The sequence below is a fragment of the Lampetra fluviatilis genome, chromosome 57, assembly GCF_964198595.1.
Source record: "Lampetra fluviatilis chromosome 57, kcLamFluv1.1, whole genome shotgun sequence".
NCBI lineage: Eukaryota > Metazoa > Chordata > Hyperoartia > Petromyzontiformes > Petromyzontidae > Lampetra > Lampetra fluviatilis.
Window position 1 is genome coordinate 2,079,351 of NC_136331.1, and position 26,822 is coordinate 2,106,172.

At 54.5% G+C, this 26,822-nt stretch overlaps 1 protein-coding gene across 1 annotated transcript; it reads right to left on the reverse strand.

The window, feature by feature from the left end:
* Positions 1–260: 260 nt before the first annotated feature.
* On the reverse strand, positions 261–26,822 carry SCMH1 (Scm polycomb group protein homolog 1). The gene is made up of 16 exons (XM_078880315.1): positions 26,720–26,822; positions 21,344–21,398; positions 20,924–21,001; positions 19,373–19,443; positions 18,692–18,926; positions 18,079–18,167; positions 15,554–15,797; positions 12,557–13,128; positions 11,319–11,496; positions 9,492–9,692; positions 8,524–8,679; positions 7,147–7,257; positions 5,271–5,624; positions 3,887–4,000; positions 3,224–3,360; positions 261–2,502 (listed from the first exon to the last, which is right to left on the reverse strand). The coding sequence occupies exons 2-16, from the start codon at positions 21,363–21,365 to the stop codon at positions 2,377–2,379; spliced, it is 2,688 nt and encodes an 895-aa protein (XP_078736441.1). The 5' UTR covers positions 21,366–21,398; positions 26,720–26,822; the 3' UTR covers positions 261–2,376.

Consider the following 26,822-nt stretch of genomic DNA (forward strand, 5'->3'; position numbering starts at 1 on the left):
GGTGCTCGTTTCAACCACCCGCTGCCAATCCCCGATGGGAGATTCGGACCCGGCACACGTCGGAGCCGCGATGAGTACGCAACAGCTCACCCACTGTCGGACTTTACACGGTCCAATGGCCGAGTCCAAGTAACGTTCTAAAATTAAGAAGACAACAGCAATAAAAAAAACACATCCACCGCTGTGATTACCATCGGTGTGCAAGGCCACGGCCCCCCCCCCCCTCCCATCCCCCGCTCCCCCCCAAACTCCACTGCTGGATGACGGCCTCCCCATGCACAGCGCCTGTGCCATGGTGCCATGTGTTGGCTGCGATGACCGGTAGATGGACACCAGCTGTACCCCCTACTGTGCCAACTTGCTGCATTTTAGCCGCCCGGCACTCTGCTCATTGTTGTGAGCGTCGCTCCTCTGCCCTCCGTTGTTGCTGGAGGGCGACTGCCTCGAATTGCCCAGTGGCGTCCTTCATGAGCCTCCTCCATAGAGGCCGATCCTGACACCGCTGGTACCAGTCTCTGGCAAGTCCACTCAGCTCCACATCCTCCTGTACTACAGCAGTCCATCGCTTCTCCAGCCCATGTCGTGCCCATTTAGCCCCCTCTATGCGGCCAAACAGAAGCTGCTTTGGCATGCGGTGGCTACATGACCCAGCCAATGCAGCCTCGCCTGCATGAGGAGCTCACTGATGGGACTGTGTCCAGATCTTTCAAGGATGTGTGCTTCTTACACAATCAAGCTTGGTTAAACCCAGGATGGATCGTAGGCAGGTTAACCTGGATGTTTTAAACTGAATCCGATGTTCCTCCATTAGAGGGGTCCACATCTCGCAAGCAGAGAGCGGCGAAGGCATTACTGTGGCGGAGAAGACCCGAAGCTTCATGTGGAGCAACAGACCTGGTAGGTTCCACATAGCGTTACGCAGCCAATGAAAAGATAATGCTGCCCGATCTCTGCTGTCAAACCGGAGCTGGTCATAAGCACACTGCCCCAGGTATGGGAGGGAATCTGTCCACAACTGCTCCATCATGCCCTCCTCCACCACCACCACCACCATGGCCACCACCTCCACCACCACCACCACGACCTCCACCACCACCATCACGGCCAAGGCCACCATCACGCTACCAAAGCTATCTCCAAACACCCTCGTCGCACCAATTGCTCTTAGACTCGCACGGACACTCGGACTTACAGACTCATAGACCTGCACGGAGACACACAGAGATCCGCAGACATACACAGAGATCAGCAGAGACCGACAGACTCTCACAGACTCATGTGGAGACGCACGAGTCTGCCCTGACGGTATCCCGCCATTGTGTGCTCTCAGGCCTTCACAAGCCCCCCTTCCCCCCTCTGGATTCTCGCCGGACTCGTGAAGTCCACTGCTGCAACGCCACTCTAGAAAGCATCGCAATGTCACTGCTGCTGCTGCTGCCGTTACAGGGGGGGGGGGGGGGGCGGGGTTCACGATGGCCAGCTTCGTCCAAGACGTGCCGTCTCCCGAGTGCCGACGGCACGGAAACGTGAGAACCGTACAAAAATAAAAACAATAAAAGGCGAGCGCGGGCGGGCGGAGAGAGCGAGAGTCTGTTTTTGTTTGCAGCTTTTTGTTTGTTGCAGGCGCCGTTGACCTTTGAACCCCTTCCGGGAAAGGGGGGGAGCAGGTGGGGGAGGTGTGGGGGCTGGGAATGGGGGCCGTGATGCGTGGATGGAGCGAGCGTCTGTGTTTGTGCCGCGTGGCTACGGTGAAGTTCCCAAACGTCACCGCAGGAGGAGCAGGAGGTGGTGGGGGGCAGCCGTTCCAACGCCGTTCCAACGCCATTCCAACGCCGTTCCAACGCCGTTCCAACGCCGTTCCAACGCCGTTCCAACGCCGTTCCAACGCCGTTCCCACGCCAGTCCAACACCGTTCCAACGCCGTTAAAACGCCGTTCCAACGCCGTTCCCACGCCGTTCCAACGCCGTTCCAACGCCGTTCCAACGCCGTTCCAACGCCGTTCCAACGCCGACTTCCGCAGCCGGTGATGCCGCCGCCCTTCAGCGACCACTTCCGCACGGACGGCACGGACGGGCGATGTCACGGACGATGTGATCCACCTCACCCTCCACCTCATCTCCACCTGCACCTCACCCCCCCACCTCACCTCAACCTCCACTTCACCCCTAACCACCACCTCCCCCCAGCCACAGATCCCAGCCACCGCACGGTAAACGTCTTTAAGTAAACGACCGCCGTGAAGTAGTAACGATAGTAGAACGGAAATAACGACGGCTAATTCGTTCGTCGAGACGAGGAGAGAGAGAGAGTGGAGAGAGGAGAGAGGAGAGACATAGCAGAGCAGGGAGAAAGGCGAGGTTGAGCGGTTGTGTGGTTCAGCGCTTGCCCTGCCGCAAGCGGTCGATGTGGTAGGCCAGCTTGAGCGCCGGGCCCAACTTGAGGCCCATGTACTTCATCATCATCTCGCTCTTGAGCAGCAGCAGAGCCCGGCCATCAATCTCCTGTCGTGGGGTCACGTGGTCAGGGGGTCGTCACAGAGGTCAGACGTTGTCCGAGGTGTTCTTGGGGGTCGGCGTGGTGGAGGAGCAATGAGATGAGACGGAAACTACGGCAGTTGTCGAGGCACGATGATGACGATGACGACAATGATGACAATGATGACAATGATGATGATCATAACGATGACGTCGATGACGATGACGACAAAGTCAACAATGACGACAATGACGACGACAATGACGACGATGACGACGATGACAACGATGATGATAACGACAATGAGGACGACGTCGACGACTACAATGGCGACGACGTCGATGACGACGACGCAGATCATGACGACAATGACCATGACGATGATGACAACAATGACGATGGTAATGACGATGATGACGACGATGACGACGTTGACGACAATGACGACAATGACGACGACGTTGACGATGATAATATCGATGATGACGACAATGATGATAATACAACGATGATAACGATGATGACGACGACAATGACGACGACAACGACAATCATGACAATGACGATGATGACATTGATGACGATAATGATGACGAGAACAATGACGACGACAAACGCATGAGTGAGCATGGTGGGATGTGAGCGAGTGCGAGCGAGTGTGAGCGAGTGTGAGCGAGCGAGTGTGAGCGAGTGCGAGCGAGTGTGAGCGAGCGAGTGTGAGCGAGTGTGAGCGAGCGAGCAACTCACGTGCTTGCGGAAGAGCTCCGCGTGGGGGGCGAGCGCCGTGGGGTCGGCAGTGCGGATGAAGCTCATGACGTCGTCCACGCTCCACCCCGACGGGTCGCGGCTCGTCCCCTCCGCGTCGGCGCCGGCCGCCACCAGCACTGAGTACGGCAAGCAGACAAAGGTCCCCCCCCGCATAGCCTCAACGGACTTTTGGGGCAAGTGCTGTTAGTAGCGACTTATGAAGGTTGTGAGCGAGTGAAAGGGCAAGCGTGAATGTGAGCGAGTGTAAGTGAGGGTGAGTGTGAGAGTCTGCCGGTGCCACAGTGTGCGTATGAGAGTGCGAGGGAGCGAGTGAGAGGGTGAGCCAGTGTGAATGAGTAAGTGCAACAGCTAGGGAGTGAGTATGAGTGACTGTGACTGAGTGAGTGAGTGCGAGTGAGTGAATGTGAATGAGTGTGAGTGACACACGTGGGTCTGCGTGTGTCGCTGTGTGTGTATGACAGTGTGAGAAGGCGAGAGTGAGCGAGTGAGCGTGAGTGAGCGAATGTGAGGGTGTGAGTAAGCGAGAGTGAGTGAGGGAGTCTGTGGGTGCCGCTGTGTGTGTATGAGAGTGTGAGATGAGCGAGAGTGTGAGTAAGTGTGAGTGAGCGAGAGTGAGTGAGCGAGCGAGAGTGAGTGACGCACGTGAGAGTCTGCGGGTGCCGCTGGTGCTCGAGGAGGAGGATGAGCGTCGCCCCGCTGCATTCTGGGAGGGCGAGCACGGGCTGCCACGGCCGCCTTCAAACTGTCCTCCCGAGCCTGCAACACGACAACACAACAACACTGGGTGACACAACGCAGGGTGACGTAACACACGGTGAAGTAACACAGGATGACACAATGTGCCCCAATATACGATGACACAAAGTGACACGGCACAGGGTGACACAAAGTGACGTAACATGACACAACACGCCACACGGTGACACATCACGGGGTGAATGAGCGTGTGGGTGAGTGAGTGACTGGGTGGGTTAGCAAGTAAGTGACTGTGTAGGTGAGTGAATGGGCGAGTGAGCGTGTGGGGGGGTTGGTGACTGTGTAGGTTAGTGAGTGGGTGAGTGGGTGGGTGAGTGAGTGGGTGAGAGAGTAGGTGAGTGGGTGAGTGAGGAGGTGAGTGAGTGGGTGAGTGAGTAGGTGAGTGAGTAGGTGAGTGAGTAGGTGAGTGGGTGAGTGAGTGGGTGGGTTGGTGACTGTGAAGGTGAGTGAATGGGCGAGTGAGCGTGTGAGTGACTGACTGGGTGGGTTGTTGGCTGTGTAGGTGAGTGAATGGGCGAGTGAGCGAGTGACTGACTGGGTGGGTTGGTGACGGTGTAGGTTAGTGAATGAGCGAGTGAGCGTGTGGGTGAGTGAGTGAGTGAGTGACTGGGTGGGTTAGCAAGTGAGTGACTGTGTAGCTGAGTGAATGGGCGAGTGAGTGACTGGGTGCGTTGGTGACTGTGTAGGTTAGTGAATGGGCAAGTGAGTGACTGAGTGGGTTGTTGACTGTGTAGGTGAGTGAATGGGTGAGTGAGTGTATGGGTGAGTGAGTGACTGGGTGGGTTGTTGACTGTGTAGGTGAGTGAATGGGTGAGTGAGCGTGTGGTTGAGTGAGTGAGTGGGTTGTTGACTGTGTAGGTTAGTGAATGGGAGAGTGAGCGTGCGGGTGAACGTGTGGGTGAGTGACTGACTGGGTGGGTTGTTGACTGTGTAGGTGAGTGAGTGAGCGTGTGGGGTCAGCGAGCGAGTGACCGGATGGTTTAGCGATTAAGCCGGACTACGGCCGCCTTCCTTCAATGACGATCGCCCTGCGCTGCAAGAACCGCCCTCAACAACAACAACCACCACCAACAAAACAATTCAGTTCTTATTTATTTTCTGTATATTTTTGTATGTTTATGTAATGTTTTTGAAAAATGTATAATTTTTATTATTTTATTATTTCCCTTCTACGTGACTTTACCGAAAGAACCAAGAAGACGAATTCCCTGCAGTCACGAAAGCTTGAAATCGAAATTTAATTCAGTTATTGCTAAATCTCATCGGTCACCTGATCCGGACGAGGCTTGCCGGTTCAGCTTGCCTCCATCCCGCAGGAGGAACCCCTCCTCTCGCCTCCGCGTCGCCAGGTGCAGCTGCTGCCGGTGCTGTTGATGGTGCTGATGACGGTGCTGCTGCTGCTGCTGCTGCTGACGGTGGAGCTGCTGCTGCAGGTGGTGGTGGTGGTGGTGCCGTGGAGGGAACTGCCTCTGCAGGAGGCGAGGGACGTCGAGGGAGGAGGGAGGGGCGGGGCGCCGCCGCGGGGCCTGCAGCACGGCGAGCGCGTTGAGGGCCGAGTCTTGCGTCTCCAGCGAGGGCCTCTGCAGGCTGTCGCCCGTGAGGCCCTCGGCCACGCGAGGCTCTCCTGGGGGTGGGGGATGGGGGGGAATAGCGACACGGGGCAAGATGTTAACTACCTCGCCTGGTATACAGGAGGTTCGTGGCAGAGGTCGCAACCGGGTACCCGATACCCGTACCCTACCCGATACCCGGCTACCCGTACCCGGCCGGGTACGGGTAGGCCGTGAGTCACTGGTGAGTAACCGTTTATCACTCATTTCCCAACGTCTTGTTTCTTCTCACAATTCAAGTTCCTAGAATCAACCCACCCGTGCCTGCAACATGGCTTCATCCCAGAGGTCGAAATCAGGTACCCGATACCCGTACCCGTACCCTACCCGTACCCTACCCGTACCCAGCTGGGTACGGGTAGGGTACGGGTACGGATGGGTACGGGTACCCGTTTGCGACCCTGGTACGGCCGGGTACGGGTAAGGAATCAAAACCCGTTCGCGACCTCTGGTTCATGGGTTCGATCCCCATCCTGACGCCTGCCGTATATTTGGAGCGTGTGTTTCTCTATCTCCCTGTGGTCACAACTAAGAATCACACTCTTTGGTTCATCATCAGCTGATGACGGACGCTTGTGTTGTGCCCGAAACGTCGCGATTTATTTTAATTAAATTTTTTTTCTACCCACGTGACTTTACCGAAAGAACTAACGAGTATGGATCCCTGCAGTCACGAAAGCTTCAAATCAAGATCTTAGAATCATTCGCTTAGAGGAGTATTTGGCTGCTATACATTTTCCACGCCTATGGTTAGGTGTGGCCACTCTTGAAGAAGAGCTACAGAGCTCAGGTGGGGCCTTAGCTAGACAAATAAACACAGTAACAAAAAATTAATTCCTGCCACTCCTTGTCCGGTGTACAGAAGGTCGTGGGTTCGATCCCGACCTTCAAGTGGGACTTCGTCTTAGGGTCTTGTAGATTTTCTCCCCAAGTTTAAAATCAACGTCACACGTTCAGAGCATTTTGCCTGCTATCAATTTTCCACAACAGCCACTTCGGTGAGCTATTGTTTGTGGCTTTCCATTATCAGAAGGAAGAGCGCTCGTTGTAGTGAGCGTCGCATGTCTGCCTACACATACACGCATGCACATTCTTACACACGCACACGACAAAAATCCCCACATAGCCTTAACACAAACACACGTGCCTACACTCACACACGCACATGACTACACGCACACACGTGCATTCCTAAACGCACACACGCATGTGACAAATGCCCACTGGCAGGAGGTCACGGGACAGACCCAGCAGGTGTCATGGGTCGGCTGACTGAGATGAATGGCTGATGCACCACCTGTGACCTCCACTGTGCCAACTGTCTGCGCTTTAGCCACCCGACGTTCCGCTCGTTGTTGTGAACGTCGCTCCTCTGCCCTCCGTTGTTGTTGGAGGGCGACTGCCTCTAGCTGCCCAGGAGCAGCGTCCTTCACGAGCCTCCTCCAACAGAGGCCGATCTTGACACCGCTGGTACCGTCATGCCTACACACACACTCGCACATGTACGAACCCACGCGCGCACACGCACGCACGCACCTTCGGAAGGCAGGTGTTGGAGTGGCCGAGGCCGCTTTGGGGAGAGCGGGGAGCTGAACGGCTCCTGTGACGGACGCTTGATCCCCCGGGCCAGGTCAACGTCGTCACGACCTACAAATACAAAGATCACCCGTATAGCGTCGACAAGCCTGCTGGGGCAAGTGCCGCTAGCGAGAACCTACGAAGGGGGGGGGTGGGGGTGTACTCATTTGAGGCCGAGTTGACTTAGGGGAAGCCCGGGACAGCTTCAGATATTCGCCATCGGTGAGTGGAAATCGAACTCGGGTCGACTGGTTCGAAGCGTAGCGTGGCGCTAACCACTGAGCTACTGCTCCCCATGACAACAGCAACAACTACAGCCGCCATTCGCCATGAAGTGGCAGTGACGTCACCACGGTGACTGTGCCAGGCCAGGTGCACTTTGAGGCCCACACAAACGCACGCTAACAACTAGCGCATCCAATAACCAAACCCTACTTCGACTCAACCATGCCAAAAACCTTTCACTCATCCTAACCCTACCCTAACCCAACCCTAACCATAAACCCACTTCCACAGAACCCTAACCCAAGCCTAACCCCATCTCAACCCTAACCCTATCCTCAGCTTATCAAAACCTTACCGTAACCTCACCGTAGAAGCATGCGTCTGGAGCATTTGGCTGCTATAAATTTCCACACGACGATGATGATAAGCCCACCTCGTTGAGCAAGCATTTGCGATAGTCAGGGTCGCTTCCGAAAAAAAGAGAACGACATAGCAGCTCAGGGGGGACCTTACCCGGTAAAATAAAAACAGTTGAGTAACTTGACTGTAACCTCACCATAACTCAACTCAAACCACGTAGAAGGGAAACAATAAAATAATAAAAAAATAAAACAATTAAATTCTCACGACGTTTCGATTGCAACACAAGCAATCATCATCAGGTGTGAAAACCACAGCAAGAAAATTAGAAAAAAGTGGCGTTTTTTTCTTAACGTTAGTACCACGGACAAGTCGCTGTCAGCAAAGCAGCTTATCATCACGTGGAAATTTGCCGGTGATGCTGACGATGCCGGTGATGCCGACGATGATGATGATGCCGGTGATGATGCCGGTGATGATGCCGGCGATGATGCCGGCGATGATGATAACGATGCCGGTGATGATGATGATGGTAATGCCGATGATGATGACGACGGTGATGATGATGCCGACGATGATGACGGTGATGCCGATGATGATGATGATGACGGTGATGCCGGTGATGATGATGATGCCGGTGATGATGCCGGTGATGCCGACAATGATGATGATGCCGGTGATGATGATTATGCCGATGCCGATGACGATGCCGACGATGCCGGTGATGCCGATGCTGCCCGCCGGCGGTACCTGGCAGTGCGTTGCTGCTGGCGAGGCATGCCGGCTGGCTGCTCAGGAGGTTGTCGCACTCCAGCGAGTGGCAGAGCTTCTCCAGGAAGCGCAGCACGAAGGAGGCGCTGCGCACCGACGGCAGCCGCAGCGAGCGCACCTCGCCGTCGTATCGGGCTGCCAGCGCACCACGCAAAGACAAAGATCCCCCGTGTAGCCTTAACGGACTGTTGGGGCAAGTGCTGTTGGCGAGCAGCGCCTATGAAGGCCGACACGGCACACGAGGGGGTGGGGGTTGGTCAGCACCACGCCCGGCCGCCTTTGTCTCCCCAATGGTGATGGTTAATACACACCGCACCGGCCAACACAAGTGACGATTACCTGAACTGGTGCTGGGCTACCCCTAGGTCGACTCAGCCTCAAATGAGTACCTGGTGCGGTGTGTAAACATCGCCACTAGGGGAGAAAGGCGGCCGGGCGTGGTATTGGCAACCCAACCCGCTCGTGTACCGTGCCGGCCTTCATAGGTGCTCGATAACAGCACTTTCCACAACAGTCTGTTAAGGCCACACAGGGGATGTTTGTCTTTGTGTGCGTACGTGTGTGTATGTGTGTGTACGCGCGTGTGTACGTGCGTGTGTGTACGTGTGTGTACGTGTGTGTACGTGCATGTGTGTACGTGTGTGTACGTGCGTGCGTGTACGTGCGTGTGTGTACGTGTGTGTACGTGCGTGTACGTGCGTGTACGTGCGTGTGTGTATGTGCGTGTACGTGCGTGCGTGTACGTGCGTGTGTGTACGTGCGTGTGCGTGCACGTGCGTGTACGTGCGTGCATGTGTGTACGTGCGTGTACGTGCGTGTGTACGTGCGTGTGTGTACGTGTACGTGCGTGTGTGTACGTGCGTGTACGTGTGTGTGTGTGCGTACGCGTGCGTGTGTGTACGTGTGTGTACGTGTGTATACGTGTGTACGTGCGTGTACGTGCGTACCGGTGACGATGGTGTCGCCGTCCCCGTTGGGTAGCCTGGCCAGCACGTGTGGCGGGTGGCGAGCGCAGTCCACGCAGGCCTGCACCGCCAGCTGCAGCACGGCCGGCGCCGCCCCCGGCCCAAAGTGCTCGGGCAGCAGCTGCACCTTGCGCCGGTCGAGGAAGGGGCCCGCGCCGGCGCGCTTGTTCACGTACACGCAGACTGCGCAGCGGCAGCGCACACGCACACACAGAGACAAAGATCCACCCGGGTAGCCTCAACAGATTGTCGGGGCGAGTGCTGTTAGCGATCGGCACCTGGGAAGGCCGGCACGGTGGCACGCGAGGGGGTGGGTGGCCAGCAACCACACACGCACGCACACACACACCGCACTCGAGCACACACGCACAAAGACAAAAATTCCCCGTGTAGCCTCAACAGACTCATCTTCTTGGTTATTTCGATAGAGTCACGTAGAAGGGAAATAATAAATAATAAAAATAAATAATAAAATACAATTCTCACGATGTTTCGGCCACAACGCAAGCAGCCGTCCCCTCAAGTGAAGAACAGGTCTGTCGGAAAGACAGCGTCTGAATGAACACCACCAGGCTTGGCAGCGTATATTTAAGCTGGGTTAGAGGAGGAAGGGCTCCTTGACAAAGAAATTTGCATATCAACAGATGAATTTAGCATATTTATGTTGTGGCCGAAACGTCGTGAGAATTGTATTTTATTATGTTCTTCTACGTGACTTTACCAAAAGAACCAAGATGAATCCCTGCAGTCACGAAAGCTTTAAATCGAAACCTCAACAGACTGTCGGGGCGAGAGTGCTGTTAGCGAGCGGCACCTGTGAAGGCCGGCACGGTGCCACACGAGGGGGTGGGTGGCCAGCAACTACACACACACACACAAAGACCCCCCGTATAGCCTCAACAGACTGTCGGGACAAGTGCTGTTAGCGAGTAGCACCTATAAAGGCTGGAACGGCACACGAGGGGGTCGGTGGGTGGCCAGCACCACACCCGGCCGCATTGGTCTCCCCAGTGACGATGTTTACACACCTCACCAGCTACTCATTTGAGGTTGAATCAACCTAGGGGAGACCCAGGACCGGCAACACTTGCCCCAATAGTCTCACAGGCAATACAGGGAATATTTGACTCTGAGTGCGAGTAACTGTGAGTGAGTGTGAGTGAGTGCAAATGAGTGTGAGGAGGAGTGAGTTTGTGTATGTGAGTCAGTGACCACGAACGAGCGAGTGATTGTGTGCGAGTGAGTGTGTGCGAGTGTGTGCGAGTGAGTGTGAGCGAGCGAGTATGTGCGAGTGTGAGCGAGCGAGCGAATGTGTGCGAGTGTGATGAGTGAGTGTGTGCGAGTGTGAGCGAGTGTGAGCGAGCGAGCGTGTGCCAGTGTGATGAGTGAGTGTGTGCGAGTGTGAGCGAGCGAGTGTGTGCAAGTGTGAGCGAGCGAGTGTGAGCGAGCATGAGCGAGCGTGAGTGTGATGAGCGAGTGTGCGCGAGTGTGCGCGAGTGTGCGCGAGTGTGAGCGAGCAAGTGTGTGCGAGTGTGAGTGAGTGTGTGCGAGTGTGAGCAGTGTGTGCGAGTGAGTGTGTGCGAGTGTGTGCGAGCAAGTGTGTGCGAGTGTGCGCGAGTGTGAGCGAGTGTGAGCGAGCAAGTGTGTGCGAGCGTGTGCGAGCGAGTGTGAGCGAGTGTGAGTGAGCGAGTGTGATGAGTGAGTGTGAGCGAGCGAGTGTGTGCGAGTGTGAGCGAGCGAGTGTGTGTGAGTGCGAGGGAGTGTGAGCGAGCGTGAGCGAGTGTGTGCGAGCGAGCGCGGAGGCCTCACCCGTGGAGAGGCCGGTCTGCATGGCGGAGGGGGCAGGCGTCCGGGCCGGGAGGCCCCTCACAAGGGAGGGGCCCAAGGGGTCGGGCACCGAGGGTCCGGGGCCCCCTCCGCCGATGGCCAGCGGCCCACACTGGGGGCCCGACAGGCTCATGGCCGGCTGAGGAGTCCCACGTCTTCTCTGCACCCACCACGGACACGCAGACACGCCGGCAGACGCCTGCTGCTGTATATATGGAGTTTGCGTCTCTCATCATCATCATCATCACGGTGGCTAGGAGACGTTAACTACCTCGCCTGGTATACAGGAGGCCGTGGGTTCGATCCTGACTCTGACGCCTGTTGTATATTTGGAGTTTGCGTCTCTCATCATCATCATCACGGTGGCTAGGAGATGTTAACTACCTCGCCTGGTGTACAGCAGGTCGTGGGTTCGATCCCGACCCTGATGCCTGCTGCTGTATATTTGGAGTTTGTGTGTCTCGGTCTCCCCCTGTGTGGTCACGTTCTTTCCCCTCCACGATTAGAATCACGCGTTTGGAGTATTTGGCTCCTGCTATACATTTCCACGTGATGATGATAAGCCACTTCTTGAAGCTAGAATTTCTGATAGCAAGGTCGCTTCTGAAAAAGAGCTGCATAGCCCAGTGGCCCTTTCTTGGTGAAATAAACATTGTTCAGTTTAGTTTTTGAAGGCCGGCACAGCACACGAGGGGGGGGGGGGGGGGCTGCCACCACCACCACGCCCGGCCACCTTTGTCTTCCCAGTGCTGACGTTTACACACCGCACCAAGTACTCATTTGAGGCCGAGTCGACCTCGGGTTAGGCTTGGTGACCGATTCGAATATTCGCCACGGTCGGTCGTTGGCCGGCAATCGAACTGGGGTCGCCGGGTTCGTAGCGTGGTGTCCTAACCGGTACGCCGCCGCTCGCCTTCGGTACATTAATGCCCCCAACTCTCCCGGCCCTCCCCATGGACCCCCCCCCCCACTCCCTTCGCCAAATCACATCTCAACCTCCACTCCCCACCGCGCCTCCCCTGCGGATCTCCCTCCCGCGCCTGCAGTCCACGGGGGGACCCATCATCAACCCCCATCATCCCCCTATGCAGGCCCCCTACACCACCACCGCCACTGCCACCACCATCGCCACGGCCACCACCATCACCACCACCGTCACTGCTGCCTCCACCATCACCGCCGCCACCATTACCATCACCACCCCCGTCACCGCGGCGTACCCGTGTCCCAGGCTTGGGCCCGCGCTTCTTGTTGTTGCTGCTGTGCAGCCCGCCACGTACGGTGGCCCACAGCATCCCAGCACCACCTACGCCACCACCACCACCGCCGCCGCCGCCGCCGTGCGACGGTCGCTCCAGCGGCTTCGCCTTGTTGCGCGAGCCGGGGGGGCGGCCTGGTTTCCGGCGCTCCTTCACCGTCTTACTCCCCGGTAGCGCTGCGCCGCCGGAGTTGCCGGTGGCCGTGGCGGTGCCGCCGCCGCCGCCCGCCGTCATCGTTGCCGCGGCGCCGCCACCGCCGACGCCGCTGTTGATGATGGCGGAGGAGTTGCTACCTCTGCCCTGGACAGCCGCCGCCGCCGCCGAGTGCGACGCCGACGATGCCGACGACGCCGCCGCCGCCATTGCCGCCGTTGCGGTCGACGCCGCCGACGCCGCTGCCACCGCCGACGCCGAGGTCGTGAGCGTGGTTGCCGGGAGAGCCGAGTCGCGGTTGTTGGCCGATGGGGGGGTGGCCGGGACGGTTTCTGTGCGTACGGAGCGGATCACCGGAGCCGGCTTCGGGGTGGGGGCCACTGTGGGGGGGGAATGGAGGGGAGGGGTGCGTCAGGTACAATGCGTGCGCGTGCGCTGCACTTCTTTCGCGCCGTACGTAGCCAACCGTGCCGATCGGAGGTGCAGGGGAAGGACGACAACACTAAACGCAACGCAGCGATATCCCGAGAAGCACCGTTTTTCCAAACCACGATTTCGAGTATCCCCGCATGGCACTGCGCACGCCAACCACAGCTTCGCGTAGCCACCGTTTATCCGCTCACCGACATTTCACATCTCCAGCCGTGCTCAAGCGTCGGCGCCACCGGGGGCGCATCAAGCGCGTCTCACGGCTCATCGGATTCCTCCAGTAGAAATAATTACTCTTTTCGATTTAAAGCTTTCGTGACTTGCAGGGATTCATCTTCTTGGTTCTTTTGGTAAAGTCACGTAGAAGGGAAATAATAAAGCAATAAAAATAAACATAATAAAAAACAATTCTCACGACGTTTCAGCCACAACGCAAGCAGCCGTCCTCAGGTGAAGAACAGGTCTGTCGGAAAGACAGCGCCTGAATGATTTATTATTTTATTATTTCCCTTCTACGTGACTTTACCGAAAGAACCAAGATAATTACTCTTGATCCTTCCGATTCCGATCGGCGTACCCACGCTTGCCTGCGCACAGCGCTCGTCCGTGTCGTTCAGTTGCCGTGCGGCGCGGCGCTGCAATTCAAATCTCGTGAAAGTGTGCCATGATTATGGTACAGCACCAAAAATTGTGTGTCCTTAATCGAGGCCCCTAAGCGCCGAGCTGGTGGTGGTGGCAGTGAGCGCACCGTGGTGAGGGCAAGGAAAGGGTTTTGTCAAGTTGAGAGAGACGAGTTGAGGCGCTCCATCGTCTTGCGGCGTCGGGGGGACGGCATCCGGGTGCGAGCGAGTCCAACCCCAACCTCCCCTAACATCACCGTGATAGTCGTCATCGTCCTCGTTGTTGTCGTCGTCTTCATGGTCATCGTAGTCATCATCATCATCATTGTAGTTGTCATTGTAGTCATCGTCATCATCGTCGTCGTCATCGTCGTCGTCATCATCATCGTCGTCATTGTAGTCGTCATCATCGACGACGACGATGATGACGACATCATCATAATCATTGTCGTCGTCTTCATCGTCGCCTCCATCATCATCAACGTCGTCATCATCATAATTGTGGTACACGAGGGGAGGGGGGGGGGCGTGTTGCTAGCACCACGCACGGCCGTCTTTATTTAATCAGTGGCGATGTTTACACACCGCACCAGGTACTCATTTGAGGCCGAGTCGACCTAGGGGAGGCCCAGGACCGGTTCAGATAATCGTCACCGGTGTTGGCCGTGAGCGGGAATCCAAACAGTGTCGTCGGGTTCATAGCACAGCGCGCTAACTGCTGCACTACACACACAACAACCGCAATTCGTCACTATAGCAGCGGTGATGTCACCACGGCGTTTTTGCCAGGCTGTGTGCACTTTAAGGCCATCTCAAGACTGGCAAAAACAACCCCCTACCTCCTCGATTGTGCCGGTGACACTGTGGTGGATGTGAGCATTGCCATGAGGGGGAAGGCCGATTCAATCGGCCGATCCCTTCATGGTGCTTGTAGCCACCATAGCGGCTAACGGGGGCTCTGGACGGGTGTAAGGGGCTGGTAACCCCTCCACCTTCAATTTAATTACCGTGAAATCACATGCAAAATATCTAACGCACACACACACACACACGTACACAAACAAAAATCCCCGTAAATCTTGACTTAAAGCTTTCGTGGCTGCACGAATTCATATTCTTTGGGTCTTTCGGTAAAGTCACAGAGATAGAACAATAAAACAGCCTGCCTCAGCAGTTTATCCCCTTATCTTTTCACCTGATGACAATTGCTTGTGTTGCGATCGAAACGTCGTGATATTTGTATTATTTTTTAATCACTTTATTTTCATTTTTATTTTTTATTATTTTGTTCTATCTACGTGACTTTACCGAAAGACCCAAAGAAAAGATCCCCTTAATAGCCTGAGCAGACTGCTGGGGCAAATTCTGTTAGCGAGCACCTATTAAGGCCGGAATGGCACACGAGGGGGTGGGTGGCCAGCACCATGCCCGGCTGACAACAACAACCGCCATTCGCCACGAAGTGGCGGTGACGTCACCACGACGCTTAGTCCGGCAAAACCACCCCCTATCTGCTCGCGGTGCCGGACGGGCAACACTGTCGTGGACAGTGCTGTGGGGGGAGGGCCAATGCCCATTGGCCTCTCCCCTCATGGCGTCTGTGACCACCACAGTGGCTAAACGGGGGCTCTGGACGGGTGCGAGGGGCTGGTAACCCCTCCACTCTCAATTTATTACCACGAAACTACGAATTAAACACACGTACACACACGAACAGACAAAGGTGCCTTAACGTAGCCACACGCGGCACGTGCACCTTTGTGCCCTGGCGGTTGCAGGTTGTCTCCGGACGCCTGGCACCACCCGGCGGGGAAGATGTCCCTGCTGTCGTGCCGGCACCAGTAGTCGAAGGCGCCCCTCCAGCCGTCGAACGTCACGAAGATCTCATCGCCGCGCACCTCGCCCACCGTCGCCGGGCAGATGAGGTGCGGGTTCTTGCGATCGACCGCCTCCAGCTTCATGCCCACGCGGAACCCGTTCTGAGTCGGGCTCGGAGGCTCCTGGGGCAGTAGACGGAGAGAGAGGAGGAGGGTTGGAGGAGAGGAGAGAGAGGAGAGGAGAAAGGGGAGAAAGGGGAGAAAGAGGAGAAAGGGGAGAAAGGGGAGCGGGGAGAGCGGAGGGAGCGGGGGGAGAGGGGGGAGAGGGGGGAGAGAGAGAGGGGAGAGAGATGAGAGGAGGATGATCTAGCACAGTGTCATCATCATCATGGGAATAAGTCATCACGGTCATAAACTAAACTATTTTTTATTTTACCAGGTAAGGCCCACTGAGCTATGTAGCTCTTTTTCAGAAGCAATGTGGCTATCACAAACAATAGCTCAAAGAAGTGGCTTATCATCATCATCGTCATGGGGAAATGTATAGCACCCAAATTCTCTAAACGCGCGACGTTGATTCTAAACGTGGAGGGAAAAACCGGAGGACCCGGAGAAAAATCCACACGACCACGGGGAGAACATGCAAACTGCAAATATACGGACATCAGGGTTGGGATCGAACCCACGATCTCCTGTATACCAGGAGAGGTAGTTAACATCTCCTAGCCACCGTGATGATGATGATGATGAGAGACGCAAACTCCAAATATACAACAGGCGTCAGAGTCGGGTTCGAACCCACGACCTCCTGTATACCAGGAGAGGTAGTTAACATCTCCTAGCCACCGTGGCGCCACTGCTAAGATGGGTGCCGTGGTGGCGAGATGTTAACTACCTCGCCTGGACACATTTCCACGTGATAAGCAAACTTGGTTGAGCTATTGTTTGTGATAGCCAGGTCGCTTCTGAAAAATAGCCATACAGCTCATTGGGCCTTACCTGGTGAAATGAAAATATGATAAAAATGATTAAAAATTGCATCTTATTTTATATTTATGGAGCCCCTTAGCTCAAGGCGCTTTACGTAGTTAAAAAGCGGTGACATTAAAAGAGTGGTTGAGCTGGCAAGGGAAGTGAAAAGGGCCGAGGAATGAGTGACCGTAACAGAGGGCACGTGGCGGTCACGGAAGGGCAGCAGGGGAGGGACGGGACGGAGTGGAGGGGATGAGGAAGGGTAGGGACGATGGAGAAGAGGTGAGGCTTTGAGAGAGGGATGGAAAGAGGTTAAGGAGGTGGATTGCAAAATTTACAGGGGCATTTCGGAGTCCATAGGTAGTGTTGAGCATATGGGCAGTGTTGAGTCTACGGGCAGTGTTGAGTCTAAGGGCAGTGTTGAGTCTATAGGTGGCAGTGTTGAGCCTACGGGCAGTGTTGAGCTTAGGGGCAGTGTTGAGTCTATGGGTAGTGTTGAGTCTACGGGCAGTGTTGAGCCTACGGACAGTGTCGAGTCTACGGGCAGTTTTGAGCCTATGGGCAGTGTTGAGTCTATGGGCAGTGTTGAGTGTATAGGTGGCAATGCTGAGTCTATAGTTGGCAGTGCTGAGTCTATAGGTGGCAATGCTGAGTCGAAAGGTGGCAGTGTTGAGCCTAGGGGCAGTGTTGAGCCTACGGGCAGTGTTGAGCCTAGGGGCAGTGTTGAGTCTATAGGTGGCAGTGTTGAGTCGATGGGCAGTGTTGAGTCTATGGGGCAGTGTTGAGACTATGGGGCAGTGTTGAGTCTACGGGCAGTCTTGAGTCTATGGGGCAGTGTTGAGTCTACGGGCAGTTGAGTCCACAGGCAGTGTTGAGTCTGTGGGGCGGTGTTGAGTCTATTGGCAGTGTTGCAAGGACTGAACACGGGGACTGAGCACGGGGAGACAGAGACAGGGTGACGGAGACGGAGAAGCTTGGGGACAAAGGGGACGTGAAAGCAGATGAAGAGAGGTGAGATGACGAGGTGGGGGCGGCAAGAAGGCCACGGATAGAATTCACGACTGGCGTCAGCAATTTGAAAGGCGAGCCGTGTATCAGAGTCGTATGAAACCTAGGGACTGAGTCGTCTTGGTGTGGGGCCTGGGACTCCGTTTGCCGTTGTTTTACTGCTTTGCCCCAAGGCCTGGAAATTCATATCCCTACGCAATCTCTCAACTTATTTACTTGGTAATTTCGTGATTTTCTTACCAAACTTTCTCCTACACTTTCCACTCTTATCAGTGTTTTGTTGCATTGTTTGTTGTCGCAACTTGTTGACCCCAGTGCCCCCTTATTGGACATCTGTGAAAATGAGAGAAAAAAAAAGACCCTAGCAGATCGTCGGATCCCTCCCGGCTACATAAAGAAGATCGTGATGATGCGAGGCTGTCATCGCGGTGGGGAGAGTTGGACTCCGGGACAGGGGGTTGGGGGGGGGTGGCGGGAGTCTCACCGGGTGGAATATCCGCCCAGGAGCCATCTCAGCGCCGTTCAGCGTCCTCAGCAGGAACATCGGCCACGAGGAGGCGTTCATGCGGAATCCTGAACGCGGAGAGAGCACGGACAAGCGTACAGCACGCGTAGAGTACAGCACGCGTCGAGTACAGCACGCGTCGAGTACAGCACGCAGAGCGTACAGCACGGAGCATATAGCACGCAGAGGGTACAGCACGCGTAGAGTACAGCAGGCAGAGCGTACAGCACGGAGCGTACAACACGGAGCGTACAGCACGGAGCGTACAGCACGGAGCGTACAACACGGAGCGTACAGCACGCAGAGCGTACAGCACGGAGCGTACAGCACGGAGCGTACAGCACGGAGCGTACAGCACGGAGCGTACAGCACGCAAAGCGTACAGCACACAGAGGGTGCAGCATGCAGAAGGTAGCAGAACGCAGAGGGTGCACAGCACGCATACAGCATGGGTACAGCACGGAGCGTACATCACGCATCCAGCACCTCTTCACTATTGCACCTCGCGGGTCAGAGAGGAGGGGAGAAGGGGGGGGGGGGGTCGCCTTAACGCCCCACCCACCATCGTCATCACCCCCCCCCCGGTACGTACCTAGGGGGGGCTGCAGCATGCCCCCCGCGCGCTCGCACGCCCCGACTGGCCGCAGCTCGGCCGAGTCGACGAGCCTCCAGAAGTCGTTGGCGTTGTCGGAGCCGTCGAGGCGCAGGCGCAGGCGCGAGCCGGTCACCGACACCACGCTCGCCACGCACACCGAGTTGGGGTTCCGAGGGTCCCGCGCCTCCAACTTCATGCCGCCCGCAAACTCGTTCCGCGGCGGGGAAGGGCGCTGCCGTGGAGGGGGGCGGTGGAGTTGCGAGCGAGGGTCACTATCGCTATAGTAACCCCCCCCGTCGTCGTAACAACCGTCATCACCGTTATCATCGTAAAAGTCATCACATTCATCGTCACTGTTGTCGTCGTCACTGTCGTCGTCACCGTGAACGTCACCACGGGCATCACCATCGTCGTCGTCACAGTCATCACCGTCGTCGTCACCGTGGGCATCACCATCGTCGTCACCGTTGTCGTCACCATCATCACCTGTGCTCCCTACTGTGCCAACGTACTATGTTTTATCCGCCCCGGCGCTCCGCTCATTGTTGTTGTGAGCGTCGCTCCTCTGTCACTCCACTTTTGTTGAAACAAGTTCAACGTACACACACACGCATGTGTGTGTGTGTGTGCGTGCGTGCGTACGTACACACGCGTGTGTGTGTGTCACGAGGGACCAACCTGCTTAAAGCAAGAAGGAGGAGCAGAAATCCCCCCGGTCTCCTTGAGGTAGTCATCCCAGCTGAACCGATCTGCAAAGACAGAGACACAGATTATATTTAAAACTATAAAACTAAACTATTTTTATTTCAAGAGGTAAGGGCCCCACTGACCTGCCAAGTAGTTCTCTTTCAGAAGCAACCGGGCAATCACAAATGATAATGAAGTGGGCTTATCAGCAGCAGTCAAATACTCTGAACGCGTGATGTTGATTCTAAATGGAGGGAAAAACCGGTGGACCAGGACAAAAATCCACGCGACCACGGGGAGAGACACAAAAATGCCAAATATACAGCAGCAGGTGTCAGAGTCGGGATCGAACCCACGACCTCCTGTATACCAGCTGAGGTAGTTAACATCTCCTAGCCACCATGGTGATGATGATGAGAGACACGCAAACTCCAAATATACAGCAGGCGTCATGGGTCGGGATCAAACCCACGATCTCCTGCATACCGGGCGAGGTAGTTAACATCTCCTAGCCACCGTGGTGATGATGATGAGAGACACGCAGACTCCAAATATAAAGCAGGCGTCATGGGTCCGGATCAAACCCACGATCTTCTGCATACCAGCCGAGGTAGTTAACATCTCCTAGCCACCGTGATGATGATGAGAGACACGCAGACTCCAAATATACAGCAGCAGGCGTCATGGGTCGGGATCAAACCCACGATCTCCTGTATACCAGGCGAGGCAGTTAACGTCTCCCAGCCACTGTGGCGCCCCTGCCAGCAACTTATTTTAGCTGCCGAGTTAACGTCCAGCTCTCCGATGCAGTCTTACAGACGGCACACGGACGTCATCTTCGTCGTAATCGTTGCCAGTCAAGATCTGTCGAGGCTGGTGACAATGATGATGATGAATGGAGTGCTCCCCGAGCCGCTCCTGCACACGAGCTGATTTCGTCGCTCCATATGAATGCAGTGTTTGAGTGTCATATTGTGTGTGGTATTGTGATTAAATGTTGCGTGCGCTGCTGTGTGTTTCGGTGACGCTGCATGTGTGTGACACTGTGCGGCGTGGGCGACGCTGTGCGGCGTGGGCGACGCTGTGCGCGTGGGTGACACTTTGGGTGTGGGTGACACTGTGCATGTGTGGGTAACTGTGGGTGACACTGTGGGTGTGTGGGTGACGTCACCGCCACTTAGTGGCGAATGGCGGTTGTTGTTGTTGAGTGTCTGTGTGTGGGTGACGGAGGGCGAAGGAGCGACGCTCACAACAACGAGCGGCGCGCCGGGTGGCAAAAGCACAGCAAGTTGGCACAGTAGGGGGCACAGGTGGTGCATCAGCCAGTCGTCTCAGTCAGTCGTCTCAGTCAGTCGACCTGTGGCATCTGGGTCTGCCCCGTGACCTTCCTGCCAGCGGGCGTTCGACACTTCACGTGGCCTCAAGGTGCACATAGCCTGGCACAAGCGTCGTGGTGACGTCACCGCCACTTAGTGGTGAATGGTGGTTGTTGTTTGTTGTTGTGTGGGTGACTGTGTGAGCGTGATTGCAGTGTGGACTCACGGCTGGGCGAGTTCTGTGATTTTGGGTGTCTTCCTCGTCGCTTGTGAGATTTCTCTCTCTTTATCTCCGGTCCCTCCCCTGGAAAGACATCACCATCACCTCATTCACCACCGCCGCCGCCAGTATCGCCACCATCACCACCAACAACATCACCACAACCATCACGACTGCTATCATTACAACCACCACGACCACCACCAGCAGCACCACTCAACTATGACAATAAACACCATCATAACCATTATCACCACCACCACTACCACCACCATCATAAACACCACCACCAACAGCACGACCGTCAGTGTTTTTGCCCTTTCCCCCCACTACCTCCGATCAGCACGGTTGGCTGTGTACGGTGCGAAAGAAGTTCAACACAAGGGCGTACACACAGAATGCGAAATCCGTAAACGAGTAACGAACCTTTACTCGGTGTTCTCTTCATGTTTTGAGCTCTCGTGGCGAACACCTCTAGCGACTGCGATGAGGAGACACACCAAGACACACACAGAGAGACAGAGACGGGCACACAGAGACGGGCACACAGAGAGAGAGAGAGAGAGTCATACAAAAAGACACACAAGCAGACAGACACAAAGACACACACATACAGTCAGAAACAGAGAGACATACAGAGATGGGCACACAGAGACGGGCACACAGAGACGGGCACACAGAGAGAGACATACAGAAAATCACACACACGCAAAGACACACAGAGACACACAGAGAGACACACAGAGAGGCACACAGAGAGACAGAGAGACATAAAGAGAGACAGAGAGACACACACACAGAGAGACAGACACAGAGAGAGAGACACACACACATGCAGAGAGACACACAGACACACAAACGGAAAGAGACACAGAGAGACACACACAGGCACAAAGACACACAAAGGCAAAGACACACACACACACACAGACAGACACACACAATCAGAATCTTTATTTAGACTGGAGGAAGAATCCGACGAGCTGTAAAGCTCTTCTTTGACAGACGTCCAGGGGTCAGCAAGCGACAACGCTACAAACTGAAGCGGTAGCCGTGTACAACAGAGAGAAGGAAAACGACGTTAGTGAGCAAAGACAAATCACGCCTTTTGGCGTCATCTGATCCAACACCAATGGAGACTAGGCTCTAAGAAAAGCTGTCTCGGGTGTGGACCAATCAACTTCAAGGACAGTGCATATCATTATCATTACACCGGTCAACAAAAAAAAACCTATTTTTCTGGCCTGGACTTTTGCAGCTGTTTTAGACTAATTTCAGGGTGCTGATTCCAAATTTGATCTCAGATTTGCTCACATCTCATTTTATGCTATCGGCATACCCCATTTTCATTGATTTTAACCGAAATTAACTCTGTCACTTATGATTGCAAGTTGTTGCGAGTCAGTGACTGCTTTAGTGTTAAAATATGGTGCTGTATTTTTAGGATAGTGTGTTTATAATATCATTTTATGTAGATATCCACATTTATTTAATATTTTTCTTCTGCAGCTGTTATTGAAAATGCAATATTTGATATCTCAAAAACCTGATGTGATAAGACAAAAACTCATACCAGATTTGGAATCAGCACCCCAAAATGACCTTAAAACTGTTGGAATACCTTATGCCAGAAAAAGTGTGTTGACCAGTGTTATCAGAGTTGTTTCTTTTTGTTTGCATTTTGACTGCTTGTGTTGTGGTTATTGCAAACATGATGCCTTGTATAAAGGTATCAGTTTTTGTACCAGTTGAAAGGGTAAAAACCTATTACTATACTACTACAAATCAAGTCGAGTAACACCGGCGCTTCACGCGTTCCCGAAAAGGTTGCGACGACGAACATTGAAACGACGTGAATCAAAGCAGTTTCACAATCAAGAGTATGAATTTATAGCGGAGAAATCCGAAGAGCTATTAAGCTCTTTTTACACAGGCGTCCATCAGTAGGGGCACAGGGTACGAACGTACAAATACAAAACACACGATCGGAGTGCAGCAAAGTATAGGAAAGGTAAACAAATCACTTTAAAATATAGAAAAACAGATACAAACTAAACAATTTTTTATCTTACCAGCTAAAGCCCAATGATTTACAGGGTAGGTGGAGGCAAGGGCCATGGTGCCTAGGATATGTGAACTACCTCGCCTGATATACAGGAGGTCTTGGGTTCGATCCTGACCCTAATGCCTACTGCTGTATATTTGGAGTTTGCGTTTCTCTCTCTCATCATCACCACGGTGGCTAGGAGATGTTAACTACCTCGCCCGGTATACAGGAGGTCGTGGGTTCGATCCCGACCCTGACGCTTGCTGCTGTATATAGTTGGAGTCTGCGTCTCTCTCTCATCATCACGGTGGCTAGGAGATGTTAACTACCTCGCCTGGTATACAGGAAGCTGTGGGTTCGATCCCAACCCTGACGCCTGCTGCTGTATATTTGGAGTGTTTTTGACAAATGCGTTTAAAGAGTCTTTACCATGTTCGTGCGTGCCACCGACTCCTCTGTCTACAAACTAAAACCCATTGAAACATTTATTACTTAATGTCACCAGGTGTAAGAGCCTCACTGAGCTACGTATATCTATTATCAGAAGCGACCTGGCCATCACAAATGATAGCTCAACGAAGTGGGTTCATCATCATCATCGCGTGGCATTCGTAGCGGCAGCCAAATACTCTCTAAACGCGTGACGACGATAATTATAAATGTGAAGGGAAAAACCGGAGAAAAAATCCACGCGGCCACGGGGAGAGAGACACGCAAACTCCAAATTGACAGCAGCAGGCGTCAGGATCGGTATCGAGCCCATGACTTCCTCCATACCAGGCGAGGTAGTTAACATTTCATAGCCACCGTGGTGATGATGATGATGAGCGAGACACGCAAAGTGGCACCATCGGTTGTGCGTTGGGAGAGTAAACCCACATTGACAATTTGATTACAGTGGCGTGTCCGCTGGCTACAACTGTTACTTAAGTTGTAAAAGGTAGTGGATTTTACTCTCAAACACACCAGAGTCCTGAAAGCAGTCACTAAAATTGGCACGCTTTTATTTACGTGACAAAAACCTCACCAATTGGTTGCTGGTCGGGTGGTGGCGGGTTACACGACGCATCCAACCCAAAAAAAACTAACTTTATTGTGAAGGTAAGAAGATACGGGCTACGGTTTTCGGGAAATTGTTTTTTCCGTTGTCGCGAAGATAACGGAGACCCACGGATTGGCGTGAAGACAAAGAGTCGCATTGAGACTCAGCAACTTACAAAGATATCATTCACAGGCGAGCAGAGACCAGGAGACCCGCGTCAAGAACCACAGACTAGAACGACGCGTAAACTTGCATAGAGACCCAGAGAGACAACTATACCCAGACAGAGACCTAACAGACTCATATGGAAGAACGTAGATGTCTATGGACTCGCACAGAGACCCATACTCTCAGGCAGACCCACATGATTGCGCAAAGACCCATAGACTCACACACAGGAGACCAATAGACTCACACATAGGACCCAAACATAGACTCACACGTAGAACCAGACTCGAACATGGACCAAAACCCTCACAGAGACTCAAACACATTGCGAAACAGACTCACACAGAGAACCCAGCCACTCACACAGAGAACCCAGAGACTCACACAGAGAACCCAGAGACTCACACAGAGAACCCAGAGACTCACACAGAGAACCCAGAGACTCACACAGAGAACCCAGAGACTCACACAGAGAACCCAGAGACTCACTCAGAGAACCCAGAGACTCACACAGATAACCCAGCCACTCACACAGAGAACCCAGAGACTCACACAGAGAACCCAGAGACTCACTCAGAGAACCCAGAGACTCACTCAGAGAACCCAGAGACTCACACAGAGAACCCAGAGACTCACACAGAGAACCCAGAGACTCACACAGATAACCCAGCCACTCACACAGAGAACCCAGAGACTCACACAGAGAACCCAGAGACTCACTCAGAGAACCCAGAGACTCACTCAGAGAACCCAGAGACTCATATAGAGAACCCAGAGACTCACACAGAGCACCCAGAGACTCACACAGAGAACCCAGAGACTCACACAGAGACCCCAGAGACTCACTCAGAGAATCCAGAGACTCACACAGAGAACCCAGAGACTCACACAGAGAACCCAGAGACTCACACAGAGAACCCAGAGACTCACACAGAGAACCCAGAGACTCACACAGAGAACCCAGAGACTCACACAGAGAACCCAGAGACTCACACAGAGAACCCAGAGACTCACACAGAGAACCCAGAGACTCACACAGAGAACCCAGAGACTCACTCAGAGAACCCAGAGACTCACTCAGAGAACTCAGAGACTCACACAGAGAACCCAGAGACTCATATAGAGAACCCAGAGACTCACACAGAGCACCCAGAGACTCACACAGAGAACCCAGAGACTCACACAGAGACCCCAGAGACTCACTCAGAGAATCCAGAGACTCCAGAAACTCACAGAGAACCCAGAGACTCACACAAAGAACCCAGAGACTCACACAGAGAACCCAGAGACTCACTCAGAGAACCCAGAGACTCACACAGAGAACCCAGAGACTCACACAGAGAACCTAGAGACTCACTCAGAGAACCTAGACTCACTCAGAGAACCTAGAGACTCACTCAGAGAACCTAGAGACTCACTCAGAGAACCTAGAGACTCACTCAGAGGACCCAGAGACTCACACAGAGGACCCAGAGACTCACACAGAGGACCCAGAGACTCACACAGAGAACACAGAGACTCACACAGAGAACCCAGAGACTCACACACAGAACCCAGAGACTCACACACAGAACCCAGAGACTCACACACAGAACCTAGAGACTCACACAGAGAACCCAGAGACTCACACAGAGAACCCAGAGACTCACACAGAGAACCCAGAGACTCACACAGAGAACCCAGAGACTCACACAGAGAACCCAGAGACTCACACAGAGAACCCAGAGACTCACACAGAGAACCCAGAGACTCACACAGAGAACCCAGAGACTCACACAGAGAGACCCACAGACTCACACAGACAACCACAGACTCACACAGACACCCACAGACTCACACAGACACCCACAGACACCCACAGACTCACACAGACACCCACAGACTCACACAGACTCACACAGCCACTCACACAGAGAACCCAGAGACTCACAGACACCCAGACTCACGCAGACACCCACATACTCACACAGACACCCACAGACTCACACAGACTCACACAGCCACTCACACAGAGAACCCAGAGACTCACAGACACCCAGACTCACGCAGACACCCACATACTCACACAGACACCCACAGACTCACAGAGACTCACACAGACACCCACAGACTCACACAGACACCCAGACTCACACAGAGAACCTAGAGACTCACTCAGACACCCACAGACTCATACAGAGAACCCAGCCACTCACACAGCGAGACCCACACAAGTCACCACCACCACGATGAAGGGAGGCGAGGGAGGCCTGTTCTAGTCGACGTCGCGCACTCGGCCCCAGCGCTCAACTCGCCCTCCGTGGGCGGCCGAGTTGGCCGCGCAAAAGCCCCGAACTGAGGCGGCGGCCGTGGCCTAGCGACCCGGGGGGGGGGGCTCCGTGCATCCGAAGCCCACGGGATGAGAGAGCCCCCCTCGGTGAGGGTGCGTGTGGTGGGTGAGCGTGGGGGGTGAGTGTGGCTTTAGGGGGGGGTTGGTGGTGCGTCGGGTGAGCGTACAACCCGGCCGCGTTCGCACATTGCCAGCGAGCGAGGCGGCCGCGCTCACCTCCTGCTGCTGCTGCTCAGCCTCCTCCTCCTCCTGCTGCTGCTCAACCTCCTGCTGCTGCTGCTGTTCCTCAGCCTCAGCCGCCTCCTCCTGCTGCTGCTGC